Source organism: Colius striatus, chromosome 12, assembly GCF_028858725.1.
Source record: "Colius striatus isolate bColStr4 chromosome 12, bColStr4.1.hap1, whole genome shotgun sequence".
NCBI lineage: Eukaryota > Metazoa > Chordata > Aves > Coliiformes > Coliidae > Colius > Colius striatus.
This window is the reverse complement of record NC_084770.1, coordinates 6,433,015-6,445,390: the sequence shown is the minus strand read 5'-3', so window position 1 is coordinate 6,445,390 and position 12,376 is coordinate 6,433,015. Positions and strand designations below refer to the sequence as shown.

At 45.3% G+C, this 12,376-nt stretch overlaps 1 protein-coding gene across 10 annotated transcripts in view; it reads left to right on the top strand.

Moving 5' to 3' along the window:
* ARMC9 (armadillo repeat containing 9) overlaps nucleotides 1-12,376 on the top strand; it is a 93,726-nt gene that overhangs the window by 60,807 nt on the left and 20,543 nt on the right. For 7 of the 10 annotated variants that reach the window (XR_009819550.1, XR_009819556.1, XR_009819551.1 and 4 more), the window contains one exon: nucleotides 2,437-2,609. Coding sequence is in view for 2 of the 10 variants with exons in the window: in XM_062006101.1 (XP_061862085.1) it covers nucleotides 2,437-2,609; nucleotides 5,964-5,986 (196 nt within the window). In the remaining 8 variants the exon portion in view is untranslated. Of the gene's footprint in view, nucleotides 1-2,436; nucleotides 2,610-5,963; nucleotides 9,171-12,376 lie in introns of those variants that run through there. The other 3 variants (XM_062006101.1, XR_009819555.1, XM_062006102.1) reach the window with 3 other exon arrangements.

Sequence of the window (12,376 nt, the reverse complement as noted above, 5' to 3'; positions counted from 1 at the left end):
CAAGGGTCTTTTGTTAATATGTTGATGTTGCAATAGCTAGACCTGCCTTTTCATTCCTGGAAGTGTGCTCAATAAGTTTGCAAAATAAGGAGAGCAAATAATTTGGTGCTTTGATCATAATTTTGACCACTGTGAGAGATGATTCCTTTGCTACTTGGCAAATCACAAGACCTTCCTAGAAGATGTATGTCTGAGGAGGGCTGAGTTGTGGTGACAAAGTAGTCACTGCATTTTCCTCTCTTCCTTGGCAATATGAATTGGGAATTGGACAGCACAGAGATCGGTGAAATTAGGCTAAATCATTCTGAAAGAGGAATGTGGCCCTGGTAGTGACATATCTACTGCAGGTGTTTAATTTCCATGGGAGCAAATGATTGTTCTGGCTGATGTGTGTCAGACTGGCAGCTGCCCTGCATTGCTATTTCCTGATATGTTTTAATCATATAAGAATATAATTCTGTTGTGCTTTTTAGCTAATCATGGATAAATTTATAAGAGACCTGAGTTAACAATTGTGACTGATGAAAAAGCCGTTGTATTTTTATTGTGACCATATCCAATATCATCATAATGAAGAGCTTAAACTCTGCAGGGTCTGCTTAGGTCTCTAATGGTCTTGGTTTTTTTATAATCTGGTAAAAATGGCCAAAAGTCCAAGTGTATTTCTCATGGAGAAGATGGTCTAACTCTCAGAAGAGTTTGCAAAGGTGTGAGCCATCCTATGTGACCACTGTGGATCAATCTCTGGTAAAATATAACCACTCTGGTTGTACTACTTTGCTTTGTCTCTAAAGTGCTCATAGTCTAAGTGCCAGGTTCCTGCAGTGAAACCCTGGGAAGATTGCTGGTGGCTATAGTGTAGTAGTATAGTGCTGGTGCTTTTTAGTGTATGTGAAAGGGAAAATAGATCCAGAGTAGTGTTATCTATTGCTGAATAAGGGGAAGAAGCTCATTTTTGGCTCAGAAACTGACATCAGTCTGTTGAGTTTTCCTTCTTCATCCATGTGAGTGCCCATAGTACACATAAGGTTACCATGAAGGGCACTAGTGAATTGAAAACCCAGCTCTGGGACCAAAGGGCAAAAAATGACCAAAAAAAAGAGCAGTACCGATGAGACTATTTTGGAGGGAGGTATATTTAAATATGCCTGTGGTCCACGGCTTGAGGTTTTATCTAGCGGATCTTACCTTTTGGGGTTTGTTTTGCCAGCATGTTTCTGCTGTCTGCCACCTCCTTTGAAATGAGACACGTGTAATACTGAGATAGGTAAAGGGCTGCAGAGATGGCTTTTAACAGACCAGACTGCACGTCTCTCTCCTTAATAGTTAGCAAATACATATGTAAAATACAGACAATTAATGCTATTTAAAATACAAAAGAAACACTTGCTGGGATCTCCCTGCAAGGTGAAGCTGAGGTGTGGAAGCGCTAATCAGCACTGACTCAGCAGCATTCCCAGGAGAGGAGGGGAGATTAAATGTCTTGAAAATCCTCCCAATCACTCTGATGGTCACAAAGGGTTCTTTTGATGGAGCTAATAACACGGCAACTTTCCATTTTAATCGTCTGTCTTTAAATGGCGTCTGTTTCGATCTCCTGCCTTTGGCTCTGCTTTTATTCCCTTTTTGAGGACCTTTTGCACGTAGCTGTTATTTCAGCTTAACCTTTTCTGGTGTTAAGATTGACTCACTACAGTAAATATAATGCAGAATAATTTTAGAGGCTTGCAATTTCCTGGTGGTCTCCGTGCTTGTACCTGGGAAAGAAGATACTGGTCGCAGGGGGCAGGGAGGGATGGTGTAGCCTCGCACAGTCATGGGCTACATGGTAAAGAACCCTATTCTTGCAGCACATGCAGGCTGTGAAGTAGGAGCAGCTGGTTTATGTTTTCAGTGTGAAGAAGAAACCGGTGTCCCTAGGGAATCGATTTCAGAGATGCCATCACAGCTTTTTTGCTCTTTTCACAAAGCCTTCAGGGACTTCTATGACTCTTCTCGCAGCCGGGAGCCAGGGAGGCTGCCCGTGTCTGCCAGGAGTGTGACCTGACTGGAGTAGTCGTGTCTGTGCCCTAAAAGAATGTGTTCCTGGGCTGTAGCATGTCTACGTGGTTATTTTGCACCTCAGATTTAATCTGTGTGTGTGTGATTAAATACAATGGGAAACAAGCTAAAGATCTGTTATTTGTTTGCAGGGAACTTAACCTGTTGTTCAAAGAGTTTGTGTCTGAATGGGACAGGCAGGTCCTGGCTGTGCAGTGAGTCCATGCCCCAGAGCAGTACCTGTGCTGCTGTATTCCCTTCCTCTTGCAGTCTCCCTGAATTCTGAGCAGTCTGTCATGCTGTAACAGCACGTACTGCAGGTTTCACTTGGTTGCAGCCTTACTATGCATACATATTTCTCCATGCATTGCTAACCCTTTCCATCTCCTCCTACAGCGAGTTTCCCTCAGCTTTCACCAGCAAACCTAAGATCCCTCGCACTCCTGAAGTGCAGAGTGCCAGCCCTAGAAAGGGAAAGGTCCCAGCCATTGCCCCCCAGTTCTCCCAGTCTGGACCCCAACAAACAAGCCATCCCAGCTCCTCAGGATCATCCACGAGGAGCATACAGAGTAAGTGGAAAAAGTCATCATTCTTTTTGTCAGTCCTTGGGGTGGGAAAGGAGGGAGCACTGTAGTAGCTCTCCAGGAATGCAGTCGTAGGCTACAAATGTGCCAGGAGTATATGACACTGTACTTGTCATCTGCAGGATGCACAACCATGTAATTATATCGGGCTGAACACTGCTTCTCTTTCCAGGCTGCCATGTGAGCAGTTAGGAGACATGCTTTTTCCTGTCTCTGGGTACAGAAAAGTGGCCCACGTTCTCAGAAGTGTAGGGGAAAGCTTCCAGTCTCAGATGAGACTTTCCCTAGATGTTGGTAGACTTTTTCCTTCAAACATTTGTTCACTCCCTTATGGAACTTCTTCAATGTTCTTGAATTTTGAATCCCTGGGTGTATGTACACTGCAAGTGAATGTAGACCAGATGTCAGGCACTTCAGAAGATGGGCTCAGCCTAGTAAGCAGCCAGCCAAACACAGTGTGCTGCTTGTGGCAGGCATTGTTCTCCTGGAGACTTGTCTTTAAGGGATGTGTCCTTGCCTGAAGAAGCTCAAGCAGTACTGATTTGCAGAGGGCTTAGAAGAGGGGAGGGCTTTGTCTTGAGCTTGGAGGGAAAGGATGGACACTTGCTTTAAGCCAGCCAACACAAGCCCAGTAAAGTGGGGATGCTGATCTCAGATGCTCACACAACAGTCAATATGCATATGGTGTGTAAGCTGAGGGGAAGGGGTTGGAGGGAGGGGAAAGAAGACTGCATTCCTCAGTAAGTTTTTTTCTCTGGAGTGTGGATGGGACTAGCTGGATTCCAACACACCTCTGGGTCCATCATCAGTGAAAATGGCAGGAGCCAAGTGCTGTAAATTCCTATTCCAGATATATTGTAAGAAGTGTAGTGGTGATTATTGATCACAATGGAACATCAGCTCTATTGTTCAGCTGCAACTGTTATCTTTAAACATTTCACAAAAGCTCATAATACCTTCCAAACCTTCCCAAGAAATGTGTGTCTCCTTAGCTTCTTATGACAGGTAGGGAAAAGGAAACACAGAGAACTGAAACGACATAGTAAAGCAGCAACAGCACTGGAAAGAGCTTCCTGGGTCTTCTGTGTTGCTCACTCATCATCATTCCACATGGTTTTGTGTGCAGGGCCATGGGGTAGTTTCATTCAGGGAGCACAAGTGAGGCAATGGAAGAGAATGTCCTTGATGGTTAGGGGAGGTTCTGACCTAGAGAGTGCTTGCTTCAACGGGGTGCTTGCTTCAACAGGGTGCTTGCTTGAACAGTCCTGTGCTTAAGTAATATTGCCAGCTCTCTTGGCTTTACTTTTGCTGCATGTGCCCCATGTTTTACCTCTGACAGCAATGCTTTCAGTTTCCTGTGACAGGAGCACTGTTGTGCCCTGACCGAACGTGGTATTACCTGAGAGTCTGTCCCTGCTTGCTGTTTCTGTTCATTTACAAAAGCACTGGCCCACTGAAAAAGAGAAGCTCTGCTGAAGAAGGGAAAAGTACAAGTGTGTGTGTGAACACACAAACTCCTCTGCATGTTCTAGTTTCTCCAGGGCAGTTTTACACTCCTGGGTGAATGAAAAATGTGACGTAAGTATGTTGCTGTCACAGGGCTCTGGAGTAAGTTCCTCTCCCAGTGACACAGTGTATAATGTATTTTATTTTTAAATTGCATTCATGCAGAGCATGATCAGAGTTCTACATCACTTGGGCTTCTCTGTAGATCCAGCATATGTACATCCAGACTCTTGGGCTCTTCTGACTGCTATTGGATAGGATTTGTCTTACAATGTACTCTTATCTTTGCTGTGTCTGTACACTCTAAAGCTGAACATGTAGTGGGTATCACACCTTACTATGTGTCCATCTGCCTTTTCTCCTGAGTTTTCTGTGGAGGTTCCAGGTAGTTGTTTCCTGGCTGTCCACCTATGCCCTGACACAGACTCAGTGTCCACAATCGAACTTTCAGCTCTTTATCTTCCTGCTAAAAATAGCAAAGAAATTATTTTGCAAACAAGTTGCCTTCCATTCCCTCTGTGTATGTGTCCTGCATTGTTGTCTGCTGTCACAGAGCAGCTAGTGGTTGTTGTTTGTCTTGCAGGGATTCTCACATGGGTGTTTATAGTCAGAAAAAGCAAGAGGAAGGTAATAAGGACCAGATTTTAAAGGACTAAAAGGGCTTTTACTACCTATGTCCAAATTTGAGGTTTTCAAAGGTAATTCCCAGCTGTTAAAGGTGCAGGGAAGGTATCTGTAGCAGGTGATGCTTCCCTAGTAAGCTCTGTGCTGCAGTTCCTTTAACTTCCTAGCTGCCTCATCTGTAAGTCTAAAATGGTATCAGATGCACAGATAGCAGCAATCAGTAGATTTCAGCAGTTACTGTCTCCCATTTGCCTGCTGCATAGGTATGTAGGTTTTTACATATCAAGAGACACAGTCTCAGTGGAAGACTGTCTTTAATTTGTGGATTTCTTTGTGTTTCTGGAGAAATACAAGTTTTTGTAGCTGATGAGCATGAGGGGAAAAAGATGAGTTTCTGATTGTACTTCCCTGATGTGCTCACATATTTCAGAGACACATTTTTAGTTGGCTTTTAACGTTTATTATATGTGTCTTTTCTGGAAATACGTTGCTTTTATGTAAACGTAGCTGAACTAGCTGGACTGCTCCTCTTGCAGCATGGAGTGTGTGGAATGCCTGAGGAATGCAGAGGAAGCACAGGTACTCAGTGCAGCGACAGGCTTGGGGCCAGATTCCTGCCTGAGGTGTAGCTTGCTGCTATTAGCCAGCTCTAAAGCTCTACCTTAAAGCAAAACCAAGCTCCTTCAGGTAAAACCAACCATGCTGAGGTTTTCTCTGGGTTCCACTTCCTAGCTGATACAGGGTTGGAACTGGCAGCCAAATTTAGACCTTTTTGAACTGTGCTTATGTGCTCCACGTGGACATGGTTGAATGGTTTAATCTACCCTGTTCCTAACTCTGCATTTGCCCCAGGCGACTGTGTGTGGGTGTCCTCAAGGTCTTTGCAGTGTAACAAGTTCTGTCTAGGGCACAGTGGACTTAAGAGTAGTCCAACAGTGTCTATCAGCAGAAGGAGGAATGGTTTTTGTCAGGAGTGCCACTGGGCCCTGGTGACTTTCACAAGTTCTCTCAGCGTCCCTTGACGAGTGGTTGCCATAAACACATTCTGCATTTCAGAGTTGCAACATCAGCGGTTAAGATGCCTCTGGCATGTTCTTTGTGGTGTTTGTGGCACTGTACAGGTTGAACAAGTCTTGCCCTCAGGCAGCTCCTGTCTTGTAATAAATCCTGCTTTCAGCTGACAGACCCTTTCTTGCTGTTTTTCTGCAGGCAGACAGTCCTGCAAGAAGTGAGAACAGTTCCTTTCCTCGAGAATCACCTGTCACATTGTTGAAGGACAGAGCCAGCTTCCTGTAATGAGCTTTACTGGAGACCTACTGAGAAGAGAGTGAGGTTACTGACACTGCAGGGTACCCTGCATGGCGATTCAGGGATTATCTGATGGGATGCTTCTGTTGTCCTCTCTAAAGCTGCCTAAGACAAGGGCCTTGTTATTACAATTCAAGGTCTCAGCAATAGCCCAGGACTGATAAGGGACATAGACATAGTCCCAGTGTCTCAGATATACTCTAAAGTGACATTGTCACCTTGAGAAGAAACTTTACTCTCTGCCTTCTGAGTCAGAGTAAACAGCCTTTGGAGAGGGTATGTAGGGCTCAGCACAGGTGTCTGACCAAACAACTGTCTTTTTTACATGTTGCTTGCTGAACTAGCCTGCCACTTGTTTGTTTGCTTGCTTTTAAATTATGCCTTGCTGAATGAGTTGGGACATATCAAAGGATCTGCACCAGGGGGGAAAATGTCTGTCACGTGTGCAGACAGAGCCTCACTGCCTGGAGCAGTCTTGTGAGGAGCAAGATCTGTGTTTGGTCACCAGAGACTGGACAGAAACTATTTCATCAACCTGTGGCAATTGAAAACCATGGTGCCAGTGCCCAAGGCAGCATCCACACTCCCCTCAGAGGCTCTGATCAGTGTTTTTCTGCAGCAGTTACACCTGTTCCTGTGTTTGGGTTTTTTTTTTTCCCCCTTAATTCTACTGTTTAACACTTATGGAATGAATAATATTCTTGTTTTCCCCACTGGAATGAAGAACCTTGTTTTGTCATTCATAGAAGAAACCATGAGAATGTGAACAGATCAAAAGCAACTGTCTCTTTACCTGTGGCTGTGGACAACCCTTTTTGGTCTTTGTTGCTTTTTTTTATCTTCTTCATTTCTGAGCAAGGACTGGTTGTGTGTTTATGGAACTGCTGGCTAGGCAAGAGAGGTCAGGAAGGCCTCCAGTAAATAAAAAAGTCAGCAGTTAGTTCCAACCACCCTATTACCGAGGTAGCACTCTTTGGTGTTATTTCTCTCAAAAGTGACAGCACCAGGAAACAGAAAAGTCTTCACTGGGGGCTGGCTTTTCAGTAACATCCCCTCATGTGACCCAGTTGTTAGGAAAACGGCAGCAACTGTTCCTGAAATGCAGTTTGCCCTGGAACTTGGCTGCTGCTGAGGCAGAAAGGCACCAAAAGCAGGCAATGTGCGTTGTCAGGGCAGACTTCAAAAGCAAAGGTCTTCACAGGCTCAAAAAGGAGAAGGTAAGGCTTTTGTTTTGGCATGTCACCTTGAGAAACAAACAAGTGGAACACAGCCTGAAAGCTGAAGCAACTGCAATAACTCACACTCCCTTCCCTTAAAGTAAAGAGTTGCAAAGCCACTAATCATTTCCACAGGAACAGAAGAAAGCTTTATGCTTCTCCCGAGACCTTGAATTGTACCTCGTGGTATGTGGTGGCAACTGGAGACAAGGCTGTTTCTTCATGTGTCGTAGTTGCTATGACACCTACCAGGATCAGTGACACCGTGTCAGAGGTTTGCAGAAAGGGCTCCTGTGCTCAAGTGCAGGTAACTCCTTTGATAGTAGCCTTTAAATTGAAATCAGGATGTTTTGTAAGGAGAAGACAGTTTAAAATCTGGTCACATTCATGTTACAATCTACTGCTCAGTAACTTCAAGGTGTCCACAGGTGTAATGCGAAGTAGGCAGAGTATGGATCTGGCTTAAACTCCCAGATTACACAGGACATAAAGCAGTTACAGACACCTGATAACCCCTGTCACAGAGATCTAGACAGAGGAATCACAGAAAATCCCTGACCTGTGCTTAGATTCATCCACCTCCTCTCACAGCTGATAAACACAACCAATGGAAATCACATCCTCTGCTTCACAAAAGGGTAGTGATGGAAAACAGCCATAAAAACCCACCTAGTGCTTTTCCAGGGTAGGCAGCTTTTCTTTTCCCTCTGAAATGCTGTCTTTTTTCCAGCACCTGCTATCAATGGGCAAGTTGTTAACACTGACGTGCTAAGCACATTCATCTGCATACACAGATGACAGACTGCTCCAGCCATTGAGTTCCATTTACTTTACAGCACTGCTGAGTGTTTTGTTGGAGAAGAGCTGATTCTTTGAGGCACAGGGCTGCTTTTGAAGTGTTCAGTGTAGACTGAGGTGGTTTTTTTTGGGACGTGGGGGAGTGGAGTGAGGGCAACAACAACTCCAAAACCTCCCTGGCTTTACCATTAGTTGAGGTCAAAACTGTGTAACTCCTTACAAGTCAGTTGAAGGTGATTGGTAGGTGCAGCTACAGCTGCTCCAGCAGATCAAGGGTCATGAAAACCAAAATGCATGGTGCAGAGCAGGACTGAAAGGAGCAAGCTGAAATTTATGTACTTGTGTGTTTGTTTCTTACTCGGGCCCATTGCAATACAGGACTCTGTGTGTACATTTTTCCATGTTCAACTCTTACATCTAAGGATAGAGTTTGAAAACTGAGACTATTTTTTATACTAATGCTTGAGAAATTTCATTTTCCAAATATTTGAGAGAAGCTATGGGTATGCTTAGAAATAAATGATCAGCTGAGCAGTAATCTGAGAGGCCAACCAAGTGATGTGTCCTCCTTTTCTCGGTCTGGTTCACAAGGAGCCCCTGTGAAGTCAGTCAGAAGGTTTTGAAGCTAATGAAGAATGTTGATTCTGCCTTTGTTAGTAGGACTCCACTATTCAGGGTTGAAAGGTGCCTGGGACAGAGGTCAGTAACACACACATAGCAAATTCTGCACCTCACTCTTCAAAGCCATTAACTACTTTTTGTACATGCCACACAGAGGCTGCTGTTAGAGACACCACCACCCTGGTAAATTCAGAATGGGAGCAGTAGAAATGACCTGCCTGAATGAGAGGAGTGTGACTATACTTAAAAGTGGCTGCAATTGTTGTTTGTAATAAGCAAATACAGTTATTACAGAGAGTACAAGATCTACCAGGGAAGGTTTGCTGGGACAAAAGTGCTATGTGGTGCCAGTGTGCCTTTTGGGTAGCTTTGCTCTATATTCAGTATAATTTTGTTTATGGACAGTGTTTGATGATGCCTGCTGTGACTTTATGATTCTAGAAACTGCATATGGAGGTCTCATTCTGTACAAAGTGCTTCAAAATTATCTGCCAGTGACTGATAAAAACGCTTCTAAAGGGACTTTCTGTCTCTATTTGATACGTTTGTTTGGGGATGTTTGAACTTTTAGGGTGTGCATTTGTTTAATTTTCACTGTTCTATTGTTGACAAATTCTGTCCCCAACAGTTTTGTCTCCACCCGAGTTGAAACAGTTGTGCCAGGCCAGCCTCTGCAGAGGTACCATTGTTTGCTCAGAAGTGTGGCAGAGCAGGCATGAGCCACCCATTGTTCGTGGCCTCTCATGAGGAGAGCCCAGGAGTGTGGGATGCCACCAGGGACATTGGTTTGGTGTCACAAGTAGTACTTGTTGGAGGATTTGGGGGTTGGACTTGTTGGAGGATTTGGCGGTTGGACTAGATGATCTCTAAAGGTCCCTTCCAACCCCTACCATTCTATGATTCTATGATTTCAGTGTGTAAGAGAAGAATAGCAGGGAAGTTCTCTGGAGGAAAAATGTTGCTGTACTAGGGAAGGACAGTGACTGCTTGGTTTGACTTTGTTTCCTTAAGAAAAAGTTGCACAAATGTCTTTACAAGTCCCAGTGGGGGTTTCAGGGTAGAGATAAGAAGTGCCATGTTGCATTCCTGCACATCTGTGAGTAGTGGTAACAGAAAAGCAACAGGCTGCTTTCCTCCCAGGTAACCCAGTACATCCAGACTTACCTTTTAGCCTGGGGCTTGAATTCATCTTTGAGCCAGAACTCCCTGGCAGTTTGGACCACCCTCACACTTACTCGCCATCTGGCTCAGTGTTGGAGCAAGCCCTTTCCTGGGACAGGAAGTGTTGGAGAGCTGGGAGGTGCACCTTGCTCAGTGAGCATCAGCTAACCCAGGAGTGAGCCCTGCAGCCCATCCTGGACACACCAGGCTGTGGCACACTGAGCTCAAGGAGGTGTGTGATCGTGGCTAGCAAAGAGGATATGGGTCTAGCCAACAAACCTCTGCTGAGCCTGGTGAGACCCAAGTGCTGCACTTCCTCAACCCCTGCTGTTCAGGGAAACTGTGAAAGGAGTGGGACTGCTGAGAATGTATTGAGGAGTGAGAAACAGCAAGGTGTTTTGAGGCAGACAGAACAGACTTTAAGACCAGACTGTTCTGTCCAAGCTGTATGGGAATCTGCTGCTAATAATTTCTTTGAAAGAACCCAACTTTTTGAGTGCAGAACATAGAGCATCGTCCTGCTATGTCATCAGACCAGTGGTTCTGCTCTCCTGCCGTCCTGGTGCTTGGGATATGGGATTTCAAGTTCCTTCCCAGCTCTGGGCTGCGTTCTGCCCTGCAGTGGAAGGGTGTTGTGTTCAGTTATAACATCACCATCCAAAGTTCCACTCTGTAAGGACCTGATGCTCTCCAAACAACAGGCTGAGCGGCACACCCTAGGACATCTAATAACTTTCTGGACCGTGGCTCCCTTGTATTACAAATTCTCTCAGCAGCCCTTGGTACGTGGCTCAAGTTTCCAAGAAATCGGGGCAGTAATTTGTGGGAATGAAAGTGAAACTCTTCACACCAACTGTGTGCCTTATCTTATCTGGGTGTTCTTACTTTCTTCAAACATGGGAAATGCTGTTGTGATACGATTTGAGGAGTCAGTTATTTTGTGCACTGAGTGTGAGGGACCTGGCATTGTGCTTAGGTTACAAGTGGCTCACAGTATGCCTTGCTGGTTTTCATCTTCACAGTCTTGAAAGATTACTTCATGTTGTTTTTCTTGTAATGATGCTGAGAGCTAATTGTGCTAAGCCAAAGAATAAACAGGACAAATGAAAACGAAGGAATCCCTGAAACAAGTAAGGTTTATCCTGCAGGTGCTGAAGGTGCTTTATATATTATTGAGCTGTAGCTGACAGCTATGAATGCTGAGACCATCTGAATTTTAGGAGGATTTTAGGAGGCAAGGACACCTCCCTCCACTCATCTCAAGGAAAAAAACGTATCCCTTGTAAATCCAGATTTCATTACAGACACAGAATGGTGGAGGCTGGAAGGGACCTCTAAAGATCATCCAGTCCAACCCCCCTGCTCGAGCAGCTCCACCTAGGTCAGGTCACTAAGAGGCCAGCACAGGGCCACCAAGATGATCAGGGGGCTGGAGCATCTTTCTCCAAGAAAGACTGTGGGACCTGGGATTGTTCAGCATGGAGGAGACTCAAGTGGGATCTCATTCATACTTACAAGTATTTAAAAGGTGGATGTCAAGGGGATGGGACAACACTTTTTCTGCAGTGCCCAGTGACAGGACAAGGGGTAATGGACATGAGCTGGGACACAAAGAGTTCCACTTAAACACAGGGAAGAACTTGTTTGGTGCTGAGGTGAGGGAGCCCTGGCACAGGCTGCCCAGGGAGGGTGTGGAGACTCCTGCTCTGGAGGTTTCCAAACCTGCCTGTATTTGTTCCACATGTAGTCCTCCTCCTCTGAAGAGTGAAAAAGTTGAGCTAACGTGAGGATGGGATGTAGGTGCTGGAAATAGCAGCTCTGTGCCAAGTGACACAGTCCCTCATTCGCTCTGCCATGTGCCGGTCTGACTGCCCCAGCCACGCTCTGGATCCGGTTGACTGTTGGCAGAGGTTGAATGCTTCCTGAGAACAAATCACTTTATTGTTCATGTCTGCTCATGCACTGCCATTTGGGAGCGTGGTTCGTGTTGGTAGCAAGAAATGGGACCATTAGCACCAAAGGAATTCTTTGTCAAGCAGCAGTCTCACTGAAATATGCTCCAACTGCTCTCCTCCTGGATCAAACCTGCACTACCCTCAGGGACTGGCTCCTCTTAAGCAGACAACTTGTTGGGGTGTTTTTGTTAACTCATCAGATTGTAGCCTACCATGATTTTCCACAAAAGTGGCTCCTTTCTTTTTCTTCCTCTTCCAAGTGAGCAGCTGGGAACTGAAATGAGGGACTTGAGGAAGAGTTCTGTTTCGATTCAGGCCCCTTCCATCCTTAAGCCCCGTGGAAACTGCTCTGTTTAAAACAGCCACATTTTCCATCCCGACTAACTGTACCAAAAGCTCCATGCCAGGTTGTTCCTGGTCACGAGCCACCATCTCAGGGAGTGTTCCACAGGCAAAGCATAATGCAGTTCTCCAGGGTCCCATTGCTCTGTGCTCCAGAAATACCAGCTACAGCAGCTGTGGGTGTCCTGTTTCTGCCCAGATCAGGGCTGGGAGATGTCTG